Consider the following 19,503-nt stretch of genomic DNA (forward strand, 5'->3'; position numbering starts at 1 on the left):
GATAGGCCTTTTGCTGTTCCTGTGAAAAACTGACCACAATTTGACCAAGTTATAAACCTCTGAAAAAAATCTCTTTGCATGTGCTTAGTAGAGACTAGTTAGAGTTTGGCACCTAAATTATATGAAGATTCTGTCTGTACTGAGCATGCTCCAGCTCAGGGTTGCAGAGGCTAAATAAGACTTGTTTGCAGTTGCTACTGTCAGTTGCAGGGGACTGTTGTGGGGCCAGGCATCAGAACTAAGAGCTGAGATTCTCTCTCCTGTGCTCTCAATACTTCCACTGCGGGCACCCAGGCAGTGAGGAGGTAGAAACTGCCTGATTGGAACGCAGAAAAGACAAAGCACTGACCTGGGCATGGCAATGGAGGGGGTATACTGGTACTGGGAGCTGGTAAAGTTGCAGGGGCAGACAAGGAGACTGGGACTGGCTGGGCAAGAAAACTGGGACAAGCAGCTGAGGGGTGGAAATTAGTAATTCTGTCTTCATGCCAAGGTTTGAATTCTGTGTGTCAAGGTTCCTTCCCCACTCTGAACTCTAGGATACAGATGTGGGGACCTGCATGAAAGACCCCCCTAAGCTTATTTCTACCAGCTTAGGTTAAAACTTCCCAAGGCACAAAGTCTTTGCCCTTGGATTAGGTAAAACACTGCCACTACCAAGTGCTTTAACAAAGATCCAGGGAAAAGGACTACTTGCAGTTCCTATTTCCAAAATATCCCCACAAGCCCTTACACCCCCTTTCCTGGCAAGGCTTGAGAATAAACAAGATAAACACAAACCCCTTGGATTTTTAAGGCCCAAAAAACCCAATCAGATTCTTAAAAATCAGAACTTTATTAGAAGAACAACAACAACAACAAAAAAGATAAGAGAGCAACGCTGTAAGATCAGAATGGAAGATAATCTTACAGGCAGTCAGATTCAAAACATAGAGAATCCCTCTAGGCAAAACCTTAAGTTACAAAAAGACACAGAAACAGGAATACACATTTCCTCCAGCACAGCGAATTTCACCAGCCAAAAACCAAAGAAAACCTAATGCATTTTCTAGCTAGATTAACTAACTAACTTTACAGGAGTTGGAAGGCTTGCATCCTTGATCTGTTCCCGGCAAAGGTATCACACAGACAGACAAAAACCATTTTTCCCCCCTCCAGATTTGAAAGTATCTTGTCCCCTCACTGGTCATTTTGGGTCAGGTGCCAGCGAGGTTACCTTAGCTTCTTAACCCTTTACAGGTGAAACGATTTTGCCTCTGGCCAGGAGGGATTTTATAGCACTGTATACAGAAAGGTGGTTACCCTTCCCTTTATATTTATGACAGTGTGCAATAAATAAGGCCTGCAAACCACACACTGATGGATGAGAAAACAAAATGTTAAATAATGTCTCATTTAGTAAGCATCGTCCATTCAATATGCACTGAATGAGGGAGGGATTCCATGGAAAAAATAGTATTTGACCATGTAATTAAAGATTATATCATAACACATACACACAAAGGGTCATTTCTTACATGGTTGACTGACTTTGCAACCTTAATCTTTTAATGTAATGCATGGGTCATTTCCAAGGCTTTTAAAAAAACAAAGTGTAAAAGAAACGTCATCATGTAGCATCACATTGATAGCCACACATTTCATCAGCAGGCTTTGAACTTTTAGATCCACCACACAGACCTCTGCCACTTGAGCTAATGGAGTAACTGAGATAGCAGTAGTAGGTTGTCATTTTCTATGTTGACCAGCACTAGGGGGAGAGATACTTTGCCAGTGGGTTTCACAGATTTGCTGACAGCAGACGAATGAAGAACCGCTGTAATTTTGGGTCCAAATCCAGGTTCTGTGGGAATGTGCTTTAATGGTCACAAACTATTGTCCATTCCCTCTGGCTCCAAGCATGACCCCTTCTACTCTGTCCCCTCCAACCTATTCTTGTCCCCATCCTCTCTCCTAATCTCAGGCTTCCTCTTCATTCTTCTCCCCAGCCCACTGGCTCCCAGTCTCTCCCACCCCCAATATTTCAGTCAGTCTCTCCCCTCATCCCCACAGGCTCCTTGATCCAAACTACACTCTTCTCTGTTCCCAGGACTGGCTCTTGTCCCCCAGCTGCATTTGGGTCAGACTGTTTCCTCCTCCATGCTGCTTGGGAGACAGAAAGAGGAGTATCTGGAGTACAGGAGAGAGTCTCCCTGCTCTCAGTTCTGATGCACAGAGGCCCCTGGCAGCAGCCATTGCAGGCGCAGTCCTGCTCAACCCCTGCAGTCATGGGCTGGAGTATGCTCAGAAGAGGCAAAACCTTTGGACAAATTTGTGGTCAAAGTAAGCAAGTCTCTATTGAGCATGTGAGAGTCTAGATTTTTCAAAAGATTTTCAAGTTGGCCAAATTTGGGCAGATTTTCTCCAGGGAATCTCCCTTGTCAATTTTCAAATCCCTGCACCAAAGCACGCGTTCAACAGAGCTTATCAATAAAGTAGCTGAAGGGTTTAAAAAAAAAAAAAAAAAAGACAAAACATTTCCCTCTATTCTTATTCTCTGAAACCACCACATCATTTTTGCTGAAATTTTCTAAACCAGTTCAGACAGTGGCAAGACACCCAGCATGCAAAATTTCAGCCCAAACAGTTAAAGTTTGGCAAAGTTATAAACAAATGAAAAGAGTGTTTTATAATGGGACATGCTGGGCAACTTTAAATATTGGCAGCACTACCAGCTCAGTCTAGAATATTTCAGTGTACTATATTAAATTGATATTGACTGTTTTTGAAATAAACAGCTATGCTGAGCCTGAGAAGCAGATAGTGACTAAGGTTGAGAATTTATACCCCCGCAAGTCAAGAAATTCAGAAGTTATATCTCACATGAATGTAAACTCAGCCATACCACTAAAGCCACTCTGACAACAACTTGGAGCCAAAACTACACCAGAGTCTCATTACTCTGCTGAACGGTTTTACTGTTTCCTTGTGTTCAAATGTTCTCATTTGGTTTTTTGGCCGAAGCGATGCTTTTCCACATATTTTTGCAGAACACGTTATTTCAAATAAAAATATCCTGAAACAGTCCTCAGCTCAGCAGTTGATCTTTTTTATCCAAATCTCTTATCCTTCCCCCAGCTTCCTCCATGTAACAGCCCTTCACCCACTTACTGGCTGAGTTTTGAAGAAGACAGGCCATTTACCATTGGCCCAGGCAGTTTTAGGAATGAGAGCAGAATAGAGACAAATCAGCAGAAGTGCATATTTAAAAGAGGCAGCAGAATTTGGAGCCCTCTATCAATAGAGAGTGGATTGAGAACGCTGTTTACCTCTGTAATTTCTTTTCCTGGTTCAGTCCGAGTCTCTCCTAAATACTTGTATAGATCGCGAAGCTCTATTTTACGCAAAATTTCTCGTGCCTCTGTCAGCTCTTTATTACTAGAGTACAGAATTTCCAGAAAGATGTTATCTGTCAAAGTTAAATACATTTCATTTACATAGCCATGTACCCATTGTTACAGCAGAGAGATGTGCATCTGTGAACATATCTCTATATAGAAAGCCTAACCCATGTGCCATGTGCCAAGAAATGAAAACACCATTTTCAAAGAGTTAGCCAGCACACTAACTCAGTGGTCTCCAAATTTTTTTGATCGCGCACCCCATCAGTAAAAAAATTTTGAGCACGCACCCCCAATTTATGTATATTTATGTATCAATTATATACATGTACGACTGTACTAATATATTATGTAAATTATAAAACATACACAACATAGAAACAGAAAAAATAGAAATTAAAAAAGATGAGATAAAGATGAAATAAACAATATTTTTTAAATAATTTATTTTATTTTATTTATTAACAATACAAAAAACCTTTTTGCTCTCACTAAAAAAAATATTATTAATATTTTTAGTGAGAGCAATGTGATGGAATATGCTTTATTATTTTTGAAAATCTTGGTTCTACACTTTGTGATACAGCGGGCGCTCAGGGCGGGGGTGAGAGAGGAGGCTCAGGGCGGGGGTGAGAGAGGAGGCTCAGGGCGGGGGTGAGAGAGGAGGTGCAGGGCACTTACCTGGGGCAGCTCCTGTTTGGTGCATGGGGCGTGCAGTTGGCTCTGCGCAGCGCAGCACCGCCCCCATGGCCACGATGCTGGGAGCTGTGATTCTGGGAGCTGCCCCCACGCCACAGGCAGGGCCACCTGGAATGCAGGGGCTTTACGGGCTTCAGGGCCCTGGGTTAAGGGGGCCCCGGGGCCCTGGCCTGCAGCTCTAAAGCCCCTTTTGGAATGCAGCCCTGCAAGCACGGGCAGGAGGACTCAGGAGGAGCAGGGTCAGCTGCACAGCCAGCGGCTGGAGAGAAGCGGTGCTTTCCCCTTCAAAGAGCCGCTTCTCTCCGGCCGGCTTTGAAGGGGAAAGCGCCGCTTCTTTCTGGCCACTGGCTGCACGGCTGCCCCTGCTCCTCCATGGGCCAGAGGACTCAGGGCCGCTCCTCCCCACTTTTTTCCCCCTCCGGCGGTGCTCCTCCTGCCACGCCGCCCTTTTGCTCCGGCAGTGCTCCTCCTGCTGCACCCCCCAATCGATCGTCTTGAGCACCCCCTGGGGTGCGCACACCCCACTTTGGAGACCACTGAACTAACCTAACAATTTCAAAGTTCCTTCCAGAATAGCGTAGGCTGCCACAGGCTTTTCACAATACTATTAGCATCAGATTGAAAGAAGAGGGTTGCTGACCTCCCAACCCCAGGACAGAAAGTTTAACAGCTTCAGAGCTAACAACCCTCTTTCGTTCCAGGTCATAGCACATCCCAATTCATCCATTCAACATGCATCGGAAAATGCCAATCCCCAGAATTACGGAACTAACACAAGCCTATTTCCTAAAGTAAGGTATGGAAAGTGCTGCATGTTAGGGGGAACTGAAGTATGCCAACTAACTTAGATCAAGCAGTTTCATTATGTACACAGGTACAGTGTCTCAGACTATGGATGCTGGCAACCAAACTCCATTTCTAATCCCTCAAATTGGACACTAGTGCAACAGTGCCAGATACATTTTTACCTGAGACATGCTTTCCAAACAGCAGGGGAATAACTGGTTCTTTTCTATGCATTGTCTATATGTAGAACGTATTCCCCCCCTTTGGTGAGCATGCACCCCACAGACTTGTGCTTGGATTCTTTCAGGTAACACTGTCTGTGTGGGGCTGCCTGTACCCTGAGAGTCCTAAAGGGTGGGTGACCCCAACCATCCCCTCAGTTCCTTTGCTAATACAAAATCCTGGTGCTACCAGACAGGAAGCAAAGTATCAGGAAAAGGAGGGCAGGTCGTGGAATATATGGACTATACATCTCAAAAAACCACAGTTGCTGTAAGGTAGTAACCATTTCTTCTTCAAGTGCTTGTCCATATATATTCTACTGTTTGATTCACAAGCAGTGACCCAGATCACAGGATGTGGGTGCTAGGAGTCTATTTATAATACAGCTGTAGCAAAGTGAGCATCAGATCTTGATGATTCTATGGAGTAATATTGCATAAGTGTATGCACAGAATTCCACTACCGGAACACTTCTCAAAGAAGCTGCAGAAGCTGCTTGAGCCCTGGTGGAGTGGACTGTAGTCCTCAATGGTGGGTCTAAATAAGCTATTTCATAGCATAACTTAATGCAAGTAAAAATCCAATTCAGTCATCTCTGGGTTATATAGCCTGATGTGCAAAAGCTAAAATTAACCGAGGTGAAGCCATGAATGGCTTAGTCCTATCGAGATGTATTGTGGGTCCTATCCTACTTAAGGTATTTAGCTTTTCCGTTGTTGGAATGTGGCTTGGGTAAAGAACACAGATAGGTGTATTACTTGATTCCGATGGCAATCAGAGACAACCTTTGGTAAAAATGTTGGGTGAGCCCTTAAGGTCCCCCTGTCCCTAAGAAATATTGCGTGTGGAGGGCCCACCATGAGTGCTTGTAATCTCCCACCCTTCTAGCTGATGTTACTGCCACTAGGAAGGTTAGTGACAAGTGGAAGAGGAAACATAGCCCGGGGTTTAATGCATCCTTTGAGCCATCAACAGGTTGACACCCAAGGAGGGGGAGACTCCCTGAATAGTGGAATATATGCACATAAGTGCCTTCAGGAATCTAGCTACTGCAGGGTGTGAGAATGTTGAGTGACCCTGCATGAGAGAATGGAAAGCTAAAATGGCTGCTGTGTGGATCTTAAGGGAACTTCTAGACAAACCTTGAATTTCTCAAGGACAGGAGGTATTCCAGTATATCAAGTATCTGAGCTTGAGATGAAGGTAACTGATGTTGATGAGTCCAACAGTGAAGCTTAGCTTCTGTTGTCAGCTGGCCCGAGTGTGTGTGCTCTCTCCATACGCTGTACCAACCCTGCGCAGATAGGTGGCCCAGCAGATCTCAACAGCACTTCTAAGACCACAGACTCAGTTCGGTGATCAAGGAGCTCAGGCAGGTTTATTGCCCTCAAGACACAATACTAGTGCCTGGCAGACTCTACGGGGACACTAACACATGAGTGTCCAGGAGCAAGGACTCAGCTCAGTCAGCAACGGGACTTTCCATTGCCCCCTAGGCCAGACAAAGACACCCCTCCTATGATTTCTCTTTTATACACTGATACAAACAAGTTATGTATTACTCTTCTGATGTGGTTAGTTAACACCCTACACTTTGTACCTGTTGGTTCAAACAAAACATCTCCATTTATTACCCTGTCATCCTGACTTTATCTTTAGGAGGGGTCAGTGTGTACCATCTTCGGGGAGTGTGTTTATACCATAACTTTATATCAGGATGTGCTTGTATTAGCCTTCTGGGATGTATTTATGTGAATACCTAATGCCCAGTACTTCTTAGAAATGCCTGTGTTTTAGCAATGCCAGCCATATTCTTGCAAAGTTCATGTACCGGACAGCAAACTTTTAAGCAGACACTTGCTTTGTAACAGGGCCTGACTCTTGCTGATTTTGGTTCAGGCCTCAGGTCTTGCACCAGGCCCCATGTTCCAGGCTCTCTTTCTAATACAGCTTCCATTTGGTTGAGAAAGCATGCCTTACTGAGTCTTCTCTACTGTGGTTAAGAATATGTTGTACTTCTGATGAGCAGCTCCTCTCTACTGCTATTAACCAACCAGCATCCATGCTGTGAGGTACAGGGAAGTTTGATCCAGATGGAGGATTTGCCCCTCCCTTTGCAATATCACTTATGGCTGAAGAGGTAACTGGACTGGAGCTCGAACGAAGAGATTCACTAAGTCTGAGAAACAGAACTGCTTCAGCCAGACACCAGCATGGTCATCTTGGTGGAGTCCTGTCTCAATTTCTCAATGACTCTTGGGATTAGTGGAATTGAAGGGTATGCATACATTAGATCCAGAGCCCATGGCATCAGGATGCATCCGACAAGAGATACCCAAGCCTGGCCTCCTCTGGAGCAGAACCTGTGACATTTTTTTGATCTGTTGCATATAAATCTATAGCAGGTTGACCTCACCTGGTGAATGTGTCCTGAATGATTATATGCTACAATGACCATTCATGGTTGATTGAAAACTGTCTGCTGAGGTGATCTGCCGGAACATGCCGCCAGCCTGCTAAAAGCACTGTGGGAATAATCTCATGTCACAGGCATCAATTCCAAAGGTAATTTGCTTCTCGACAAAGAGGGGTGAATCCTGCTCCCCCTTGCCTACTGATATAAAACACAGCTGTAATGTTGTCAGTCATGATCAGAAAGGTTAAACCTCTCAGAGCTGGTAGGAATGCTGTACAAGCTTGATGAACAGCCCTTAGCACTAGGATGTTTATATGTAACTAGGCTTCCTGAGATCATAAACCTGGTGTCAGAAGATTGCATAGGTGGCTGCCCATCCAGCCTGGTGGCATCTGTTACCAGAGTCTTCTATGGCAATGGTGCAGAGAAGGACGCTCCCTTGCATACTTTTAGGGGGTCCTCCTACCAGTTCAATGACAGAGCTTCTGGAAGGACCTGCACCCTTCATCTTTATGTGTCTGTCAACCACCCTTATATGCATCAAAGTTGAGGTCTGGCATGCTGAGTTATGTAAATGAACGAAACCATGTGCCCCAGAAGTCTGAGAAATTCTTACAGACATCTGAGGTACTTGTAGGTGGTTAACCAGATTTATTATGGCTTAGAGTCTTCCCTACGGCAGACAGACCATTGCTGTAATAGAGGTCTGAACTACACCTATGAATTCTACCTTTTGACCAGAAATTAACACTGACTTCTTGCTGACACTGTGTCTTCAAGAGGCAAAAAGACAAAGAGTCGGCTTTATGGAGTTGGTCACCTCTTGTAGAGACTTTCCCCAAGTAAGCCAGTTGTCTAGTTGAGTCAAACCTGGACTTCTCAATTCATCAGGTAAGCTACCACTGTCACAAGGCGTTTGATAAATACCCTGGGCACTATGGATAGACCACGTAGCAGGATTCTGTACTAGTAGCATGAATTGCCCACCTGGAACCTTAGGTATTTCCTGTGGTAAGGTGGACTGCTATATGAAAGTCAGTATTCAGGAGGTCAAAATCTGTGTACCAGTCCTGTGGATCAAGAGAAGGAATTATAGAGGCCAGGGTAACCATCCTGAGCTTGAATCTGAATGAAGGTGTTCAGCTGTCTTAAGTCCAGAATAGGGCACCATCCCCCTTTTTTCCTTAAAGTAATGGGAATAAAAACTCTTCCCCTTGTACTCTTCAACTACTACTTCTACTGCTCAGAGATTTAGAAGTGACTGCACTTTTTGATGCAGCATACTCTCTGAGAGGGATCCCTGAAAAGGGATAAGGAAGGTGGGTGAGTGATGGGGAGAGTCTGGAATTAGATGGCATATCTCATCTCTATGATTTCTAGGACCCAGCGGTCCATAATGAAGGTGTTCCAGATCGCATGAAAACAAAACAAATAGTTCCTTAACTGTAAGGACATAAAAGAAAGATCCAGCAGAGGCTGTATGCTGCTTTTGACCAAGGAGACAAATTTGCTGCCTTGATGAACTTGCTGCAGGATGGGAAGATGATGCAGTCGAAACAGATGATTTCCTTCTTTGAAAGAGCTGATGCAGATGGTCTGAGCTGTGCAAAGTAGGGTTGCCTGGAGTATGGCTGAGGCCTGATTTGCTTCCTTTTTGAAGCAAGTATTCCAGAGACCTGAGGGTTACTCTAGAGTCTTTTAGAGGATGATCAGTCCTTGGGTTAAGAAGGTGCATCCATCACACAGCAGATCTACTGTTTGCACCTCTTTTGGGATGCCAGATTGGAACAAAGACGACCCTTCTCATGGCAACTGAGGTGGCCATAGATCTGGGTGCTGTGTGGGATGCTTGAAGATCAGTGCACATCAGAAGCTGTGCCACCAAGATTTTAATTCCTCTGAGGTCAAGAGGGATTAATGTCAGAAAATTGGGAGATAAGAGTCCCAATGTAATTAGCCATTTCATCAGCGAAGACTGATAACTGGCAATCTTCATCTGCAGCTTGGTTGATGAGTATTTTTCGCAGCTGAATAAATCTAATGTTTTGGGATCGTTGTCCCAAGTTGTTGATTTCAGCAGACCTTGATGCTTTGTCCTCTTATGCACTTGCTGCTTCAATCAGTGAGCCAGACACAGAGTACAGAATTGCTCAAAGGTTGCTAAGAGCACCTGGCAACACCGATTTGCCCATTTGGTGTCGGCACCAAGGAAGCAGGCATTTGCCAAAGCAGCTTGGCTGGCTCCAAAAAGCCCTCCCTGATGGGCACTACAAGGTGCCCTGGCATGGAGGTATGTAAAATATCCAGGAGCTTGCAAGACTTGCCCTGGACAGCTTCCACTGGAATCTCTACTATGTCCACCATCCTGAGAGGAATGGAGTACCTACCTCATGAGAGCAGACTTTAAGGAGCTTGGCTTGTTTAGCCTAACAAAATGAAGGCTCAGAGGAGATACAATTGCACTCTATAAATTAGGGCTGTCAAGCAATTAAAAAAAATAATCACAATTAATTGTGAGATTACAAAAATAGTCACAATCAATCACAATTTTAATCACACTGTTAAACAATAATAAAATACCAATTTAAATTCAGCATGGAAGCATGTCCTCTCGAATTGTGGTCAAAGCATGAAGGGACATATGAACATTTAATATATCTGGCAGTGCACGTAAATACCTTGCAACGCTGGTTACAACAGTCCCATGGAAATGCCTGTTCTCACTTTCAGGCAACTTTGTAATTAAGAGGCAGACAGCATTATCTCCCGTAAATGTAAACAAACTTGTCTGTTTTAGTGATTGGCTGAATAAGAAGTAGGACTGAATGGACCTGTAGGCTCTAAAGTTTTAGATTCTTTTTAAAAAATTTAACATAGCACTCAAAAACAAAACAAATTCTACATTTGTGAAGTTACACTTTCATGATAAAGAGATAGTACTACAGTACTTAAATGAGGCGAAGTGAAAAATACTCATATTTTTACAGTGCAAATACTTGTAATAAAAAAATATAAAGTGAGCACTGTACAATTTGTATTCTGTGTTGTAACTGAAATCAATATTTTAAAATATAGAACATCCAAAAATATTTTTGGAATAAATTTAAATTGGTATTCTATTATTAACAGTGCAATTAAAACTGTGATTGTTGTGACTTCTTTTTTAATCTAGTTAATTTGTTTTGTGTTAATCGCTTGTGTTAACTATGATTAATTGACAGCCTTACTATAAATAGGGAGGGAGAGAGAGAAGCTATTTAAGTTAAGGGCCAATGCTGACACAAGAACAAATGGATATAAACTGACCAACAAATGTAGGCTTGGATTTAGACAAAGATTTCTAACAACCAGCGGAGTGAAGTTCTAGAACAGCTTTCAAGGGGAGTATTGGGGGAAAAAACCTAATTGGCTTCAAGGCTGAGCTTGATAAGTTTATGGAGGGGATGGGTATGATGAGGCTGCCTGCAATGGCATATGCCCCATCTGTGACTACTATCAAATATCTCCAAAGGCCAGAGATGGGACACTAGATGGAGAGGCCTCTGAGTTGCTACAAAGAATTCTCCTTCAGGTGTCCAGTGGGTGGGTCTTGCCCACATGCTCCAGGCCTAAATGATCACCATATCTGGAGTCAGGAAGGAATTTTTCTTCAGGCCAGGCTGCAAGAAACCCTGCAGGTTTTTCACCTTCCTTTGCAACACAGGGCACAGATCACTTGCTGGCTTGAATTAGAGCATATGGTGGATTCTCTGTAACTTGAAGTTTTTAAATCAAGATCTGAGGACTGCAGTAACTCACCCAGAGGTTATAGGCCTATTTCATGAGTGGGTGGGCGAGGTTCTGTGGCCTCCAATGTGCAGGATATCAGACAGATAGATGATCACGATGGTCCCTACCAGCCCTAAAGTCTACGAGTCTATGTCATTAAATGTCTGATACACTCCACCCCACATAGTTGTGAACTGTGAAAATTTGAATAGATAAATATCTATCTGTCCAAATTTTTTAAAAAATCAAAATTCTGCCTAGCCTACTTATAAACTGATACCCCATGTAAGCTGGCAAGAACATGTCACCATCAGTGAAAGCTTACCTGTCAGCTTAGTGTAAGCTTCCATATCCTCCATTGCTGTAGAAATCTTGTAGTGTTTTCCACCAGTGCCCTCTATTTTAATATAGGGATCTGCTTTTAGGAAGGCATCTGTAATCCTATTTTGACAGACAGGATATGGATTTAACATTTTAAAAAGAGAAAATGAAAAGCCAAAATGTTTACAAATAAAGGACCATTAGCTAATAAGCATTCCCAGCATGAAGACAGAAGAAGTCAGTTATACCAGGGGTTCTCAAACTGGTAGTCGAGAGCTGTCAGCCTCCACCCCAATACCCGTTTTGCCTCCAGCATTTATAATGATGTTAAATATATAAAAAGTGTTTTTAATTTATAAGGGGGGGGGTTGCACTCAGAGGCTTGCTATGTGAAAGGGGTCACCAGTACAAAAGTTTGAGAACCACTGAGTTATCCTATAACATTTTATGTCTCCCATTGACTAAACCGGGCTTGTAACTGAGTGTGTCAATGCAGAAGCTGAAGCAACCAAACAGTAAATAACTGACCTTTTGACTAGTTAATAGCGTGCTTTCACTTAAAACCCCCATACTTCTGATGAACTAGAAATCTGACAGTATGCAGTGCTTCTGACTGCAAGTTTGACATTACTGTTTGGTTGACTGTAGGAGTATGGAAGTCAGTGACTGACGCTCAGACTATTATAATGTAGAAGTACTGCACAGCACAACACACTTGGTGGTGACTAAATAGCTCCATGAATGAATAACTAAGTTGGATGAATGTTTGTAAAGCATTTTTTGAGGTAAGCTGCCAGGTAAGCTATTCGCCCACTGCACATGGCAAAAAATTATTTAAAAATACAGTTTTCCTAAATGTTAACAGTTTAAAGACATCCAGTGTCTATGGACAAAAAGACAGTATGAAAAGGACATCTGCTCTATTACTGGGCTTGATCAATCTGCTGTCAACTGGTTCTCAGTGTGGCAGGGGAGAGTTCTTATTCCCTTCATTTTTTTGGTTTATATGTATGAACAAAAGCACAATCACCACCATATTGCAGAACTTTAAACGCTTATTTAAAAATTAAGTCTTATGTAACCCAATGGAAGTCAGCTGAATTTTACACCACTTTATACCTTGTTGATTATTTACATATTCTAAAATGGATTTAGCATAACATTTTAAGACTAGTAAAGTTCAGAGGAGTGAAGCTATTTCTAGTAGTTGGAAATCTATTGGGTTCAGATTGTCTCTAATTAAAAAAAAAAAATCAATCTAGAACCAAAAAGGCAGAAGGCTATATAGCCAAACTGCCTTAGTGTGATGAAGGACCAAGACATGCTCAGAGATTAGGGTACAGACAGGGTGCTGTAAAACTGCATATAGAAAACTTAATTTGTGCCTTTTACAGAGGCACAAACATGTGCTTGGTTTCACAGAAATCCCAACTCAGCAGGTTTTCATTCATCTCAGCAACTCACTATAAATAAAGCTAAGATTTTGTCCCAGATATTTTTAGTAAAAGTAATGGACAGGACATGTGAAAAAAAAAAAAAAAAAAGAAAAATATCACGGAAGCCCTTGACCTGTCCCTGAATTTTACTAAAAATATCCATGACAAAAAGGGGAGCTGTGGAGTCCCCATACCACCCACGGCAGCTTGGCAGCTGCGGGGGGCCCCCACTCAGAGTTCCAAGGTCCCCGTCGCCCTTGGCTGCTCAGAGCTCCCGGGGGCCCCCACTGCCCATGGCGGCTGGGAGCTGCAGGGTACCCCCTATACCTCCAGTGGCTCAGAGCTCCAGGGGGCCCCCTGGGGTACCCAGCAGCTCCTGGCCACTACAGGGACCCTGCAGCTCCCAGCCGCCACAGGCTGAAAATCCTAGCCTTAATCACGAACAATCAAAATACACAATGGACACTTACATTGTTTCAATGATGTTGCCAACCTTGTGCTGGTAAGCTCTGCGGTGCAAACAATTCCGTGTATGGAACATGTCATACAGATTTCCAACCTCCTGCAACAAAAGATAAAGTTACCTTTTATTTGTACATTGACTCAAGTCGACTGGATACTGCACTGAGGATTCAGATAAAGTAACTGTTTTGTTCTAGGCCCGGGAGACCTGGCAGGGGTGCTCCGAAAAAGCGAGGCCCAAATGCGGCAAAGCGGCGAACTATTGGCTTTATTGAAGGTAAGTGACACACCCGCAACGGGGACTCCAAGTGTTGCTGTCACGGAGGTGGAGAGCCCAGCGCACCGGAGCAATGCCTGGGACAGAGTCCAACAAAAGGGCGAGTAGCAGGCATTAATAAACCCTTAACAATAACAGCTCATGTATATTTAACTAAGGGGTTGTGCTCCTTCATTGGCAAGCGGCCACACGAGGCAGTCAAGGCTGGTCGGGGACCGGTTTCAACCAGTTCCTCATGTCCGAACCTGACCGATAGTAACCGTCTGCATGAGAAAGCGTTCTTCCTTAGCTAGGCCATCACAGAGTCTTCCGCAGTTCCTTACAGTAACTGTCACAGTTCAGTTTGCACTGTACAACAGAAGGGGTGATTTTCACCATTCTGAAGTCACGAGCAGCTTCTACACCTGGATTTGTAATGATATGGGTACAGTCCCATTTTTACTGTGCTTTTTCCACTCTAGCTTCTGTAGTTGTGAATGAAGAGATTGTAAGGTGACTGATCAACAAAGAGGATGCATTTTGAAAATAATTTTGAAGGTATCAAATACTACATTCTAAACAATGCAACAGAAAAGAACTTTGGCGCTGAAAGTTGTATTTGACAGACTTATGCCTGATGCTTTACAAAGTGATCAGCACCATAATCAATGGACAGTATGTACATTGCAATAAGTGTGAAATATCCCTTCTGGAAGTTGTCCATTATAAGCTATGACTATTCCTTTGATGTCTAAGCCCTACTTTTAACAGTCTTTAATATTTTCAACAAACTGTTTCATGTTTACAAAGCAGACAGTACATTTTTCTGATGCTAGATCCAGAATAAAGTGTAGTCAATGGTTACAGTCCTGGACATTTGGCTGCTGCACCATTAAACCTACAAATGATTTTACTTTTTAGCCAGATGGTTACTGCTCGCAATAAGATCAGAAATACTATCTGTGATTATTTTTTTTACAACTACCTTTCTTGAAGTATGCAAACAGTAAAGAAAACAACCTCTCAACTAAAGGCGATTAATTTATTATTCAAACTGACTTAATAGCTCTGAACAGACCTCCGCATTCCTTGGCTACCACTCTAGTATTCAGAGGCACACTGCAATATCTGATGGTACACACATTATAATACAATATACGTACACACAAACCTCATACATGCAGGAAACAGCTATATGGTAACTTGCAGAGGCACAAGTTATCACATACCTATAAGTGCATCAGCTTCCCACTACCCATCTCGCTGGGATTTATTCCAACATTCCAAGACCCAGCTACTCTTTTCTCCCACTAAACATCAACTTCTCGCTTCCAAAAAACTTGTTTTCTCAGAAGTCCCACTAGATTCTACTCGCTCCTGTGAGGAGATGCCCAGGCCTTGCAGGTTCTGTGTTGCATAAGTAAGGCCCTACCAAATTCATGGTCAATTTCATGGTCATAAGATTTTAAAAATCGTGAAATTTCATGATTTCAGCTATTTAAATCTGAAATTTCATTGTGGTATAATTATAGAGGCCCTGACCCAAAAAGGAATTGTTGGGGGGAGGGGACTGCAAGGTTATTGTAGGAGAGGATTGCAGTACTGCTACCCTTACTTCTGCACTGCTGCTGGCAGCTGTGGTGCCTTCAGAACTGGGCAGCTGTAGAGCGGCAGGGGCTGGCTGGCTGCCACCAGCAGCACAGAAGGATGGCATGGTATGGTATTGCCACCCTTACTTATGCGTTGTTGCTGGCGGCGGTTCTTCCTTCAGATCTGGGCTCCCAGGCAACAGCCGCCAGTCTCCAACCACCCAGCTCTGAAGGCAGTGCAGAAGTAAGAGTGGCAATACTTCAACCCCCTAAAATAACCTTGTGACCCCCCCGGCAACTCCCTTTTGGGTCAGGACCCCTAATTTGAGAAATGCTGGTCTACCCCGTGAAATCTGCATAGTATAGGGTAAAAGCACACAAGAGACCAGATTTCACAGTCTGACGCATTTTTCATGGCCATGAATTTGGTAGGGCCCTATGCATAAGTAATCAGAGAAGCGGGCGAAGTAAGTTTTGTGCTTTTAAAATGTTTTATGGTTTTATTAGGTGTAACTTTGTTTCTGTTCTAGAAAGTTTTCAACAAAAAGGATCAACACTGTAGAATCTTATTCCTCTCTGCTCTGCTGCTTCCTCTAAAAGATTTCTGAGGTTCTGAAGGCAGAAGGAAAGAGTGTTTCATCTCCATATTATAGGCTACACATAAATAAGGTTTCTGGGTCAACCAGGAGATCAGAGCTCCATTACTTGCTCACCTTGCAGACTGCTCAACTAAAAGTTACACTTCTGGAGCCACACTGACATGAGGAAATTACTCACTTTGTGTAGTAACAGAGGTTCTTTGAGATGTGTGTCCCTATGGGTGCTCCACTTTAGGTGTTGATACAGAGGATGCACCCCTGCACTCGTAGCTGGAGATTTAAGGCAGCAGTGCCCAGCTGGGCCGCACATGCACAGACCTTGTCTCACACTGCCTCAGGTGGTTAACTGATGCTGTGCAGCCAACCCCCCCATCCTTCCTTCTCTACTGCAGAGTCCATATAGGATAGAACTCCAACACAAAGGGGAGGAGGGAGGGTAGTGGAGCAACCACAGGGACACACATCTTGAAGAACTTCCGTTACTGCACCTGTTGTAGGCGCCGAGATATGTGGTTTAACTTTCCCCCTTGTGGCAGAGCTCAAGTGTTTAGGAGCTCTATGCTTTTTGGCATCGTTGGTATCAGAGGACCTGGTGCGTCAGCTGTGGATATAGCTGGTGCTGCTGGTACTGGGAGTGCTTGGCCGCTATCGGGGTGCCTTTTCTTAGATGATTCCAAAGTCAGGGCTGTGGTCTCCTGTCTCTTTGCTGGCTTCTTGGCAGTTTGGCTGGGCTTCTTTGCCCTTGAAGAGGGGCCTTTGTGCAACCCGGCCATAGGCAATTTCTGGCCAGGAGGGGTTAATACCTCCCGAAGAGATTTCTCCATGAAAAGCTTCAGCTGTAAAACTCTTGCCTTTCTTGTGCGTGCTCTGAAGTTGTAGCAGTGCAGGCACTTTTGTTGTGTGTGTCCCTCACCAAGACACCAGACGCGCTGTGAGTGGCCATCTGAGAGGGGTATTGACAGCTAGCAGGTAGGGCAACGTTTAAAGCCAAGGGGGGCAGGCATGCCCCAGAAGGGGCGTAGTCTCTCGGTTGTACGGAGAGAGATACAGCTGTAGAGCTGCTGAAGTCGCTGGGCAAATGACACGTAGGGTCCTGTGAGGCTTTATTTATTTATTTTGAGGCAGGGAAAGAGAAAAAGGAGATAGTATTTCAATGAAGACGACTAACTACAGGTAAAAAGGAAACAGAAGAAGAGAGAATTAAGAGTAACTGCGAGGTGCTGCTGAATGCTCCAACGTGAGCCAACAGCAGCAGAGAAGGAAGAGGGGAAGGGTTGGCCGCAAGCATCAGTTAACCGCCTAAGGAAACGTGAGACCGGGTCTGCGCATGTGCAGCCCAACCAGACACTGCTACCTTAAATCTCTGGCTACGAGCATAGGGGTGCATCAACACCTAAAGTGGAGCACCCCCAGGGACAGCACTCAAAGAAGAACATGAATTTACAAATATATATAGTTCAGAAGCCAGAAACCTGAAGTTTGCTGTGAGCTCAGTTTAAAATTGAGACATCCCATATTACACAATAGTATCTGTAACCTTCCATTCTGGCACAGGATGAGGAAAACTGAGCATCCTTGCATACAAATGGCCATACTTGGTCAGACCAAAGGTCCATCCAGCCCAGTATCCTGTCTACCGACAGTAGACTTATCCTTATCTGCTCTAATTTTCTTAATAGGTGCTCTTCATCTACTGTTCCTGGAGATGAGGCACATAGGAGCACCGGGAAGTCTAGCAATCCAGGAACACAAAAAGCTTTTGATAGGAGACTTTGTATGTATTATGGGGACAATTTCTTAATAACTAAAACCCATAAGCAAAGTCCAGCATAATCCACATCACTCTGGCTAGATGGGTAAGAAAGCATACAGAACTGTGTCAACAAAATACTGCTCAGTTGTACACAGAAAAAGACAAACTAGCTAAACTTTTCTTTTTTTTTTTGGTGTACATAACGGTCATGTCCCATTTATGAAATCAAAACCTGGAAGACAACACAGAAAGGCAAGCACAGTGCCTTCAATACCTGATACACATGCTTGAGAATTTCTGGACACAGTAAGAACCAGAAGACAGCAACATACTGTATTTAGTAAAAGGAGTCTGGATTCAGTCATTATACAGACACTATCGTGCTATTATGGCCACAATATAAATTCATTGTTTAAGGTCTGGAAGATGTGCTTTCACATATCTCTGAAAGTCATACAGTAGATTTAATAATTGTTTTTAAATAAATTAGAAAAATAAATTAAGAAATAAGGAAGTGATACATATTCAGCAAATTGAAAATAGCACAAGTTATAACTGATAAAAACATGACATGTCAAGAGTGTGTGGATCTGGTACATGAAACACAGAACACATCTTTCCAGACTTTACTTAATAATATTCAAACCTTACTACGCAATGGGGATGTACTTTGCAGGGAGTACTACTGGTAGTTGGCCAACCAAAGAAGTGCCTCTTACTTCATATCACCATCGATCACCAGTGTTTTCAATGGAAAGATATGACAACCAGCTGGAGCAGAGGAATACAACATAGCACCCGAAGATGCACAAGGAGAATACCTCTAAGCACCTAACAGGATTGCACAATCTCTCCTTCATGAGGACTTGGGGGGGGGGGGGAACATACTTGCCAGTTTCAACTTTAAAATGAATGTCAACCCATTTCACCAGTATCAACTGGTGAGTGCAAGCAACCGGTCATCTCTGCCCTGGTGTGCCTACTCCAAATAAGTGGCAGCAAAGAAAATCAGCACTAATCTAGCTGGCCCAAGGGGGCACTCCCATTTTATTGCCCCACCACTGCTGAACCTCTAGTTTTCTCTTTCTTCATATCTCCTTGTCCCACTCCCTAACTCTGTTGTGCCTGCTCTGCTAAACATACTCCTTCACATTGTTTTCCCTCGTGTCTTATTTTCTCTCCTCTTCTGGCTCTATTTTTCTGTTCCCCTCCCAATCCACTCAGGTCAGACTGCATGGGTTGTGCATTTGAGGCTGATCCAAGTGCCATAGGAGCAGAGAAGAAAAACTCTGGCCAGCAGACTGTGGCTTGAGTCTGCAGTAGTGTATCATCCAAACTGCCCATGCAGCCAGCGGTAAGAGGAACCAATATACAAGCACACAGGGAAGTCTGAGCCGGCTTTCAGGGATCTACCCACCACTATACATCTGCAGGGAGACAGAGTGATGAAGCTTTGCGAGCACACAGCTCCTCTGTACTCCATTAACACACACCCCCGCCCCCCAACTCTATTCATTTTACTTAGGTTTTATACCGACATTTAGGGTATGTTTACACTGCACCTCGGAGTGTACCTAAAAATAATAGTTTGGACATTGCAGCACAGGTGGCGGCTTAGGCTATCCACCCGAGTCCAAGCCCAACTGACCCTCTGAGTGCGAAGCTGGGTGTCCAGCCAAAGCCAAAGCCATGGCCCATGCTGCAATGTTCACACTGGTCTTTTTAGCATGCTACCTCGAGCAGATCGAGGACGTGTCTGTCTACCCAGGCTTGGAGGCACATTCCCAACTGCAGTGTAGATATACACTAATAGACT

At 43.8% G+C, this 19,503-nt stretch overlaps 1 protein-coding gene across 3 annotated transcripts in view; it reads right to left on the reverse strand.

The window, feature by feature from the left end:
• The window catches only part of SAMHD1 (SAM and HD domain containing deoxynucleoside triphosphate triphosphohydrolase 1), a 63,818-nt gene that overhangs the window by 14,991 nt on the left and 29,324 nt on the right, over positions 1-19,503 (reverse strand). For all 3 annotated transcript variants that reach the window (XM_077832112.1, XM_077832110.1, XM_077832113.1), the window contains 3 exons: positions 13,499-13,590; positions 11,597-11,712; positions 3,309-3,448 (listed from right to left, as the gene is read on the reverse strand). In XM_077832112.1, coding sequence (XP_077688238.1) covers positions 3,309-3,448; positions 11,597-11,712; positions 13,499-13,590 — 348 coding nt within the window. The remainder of the gene's footprint in view (positions 1-3,308; positions 3,449-11,596; positions 11,713-13,498; positions 13,591-19,503) is intronic.

The sequence above is a fragment of the Eretmochelys imbricata genome, chromosome 13, assembly GCF_965152235.1.
Source record: "Eretmochelys imbricata isolate rEreImb1 chromosome 13, rEreImb1.hap1, whole genome shotgun sequence".
NCBI classification, from domain to species: Eukaryota; Metazoa; Chordata; order Testudines; family Cheloniidae; genus Eretmochelys; species Eretmochelys imbricata.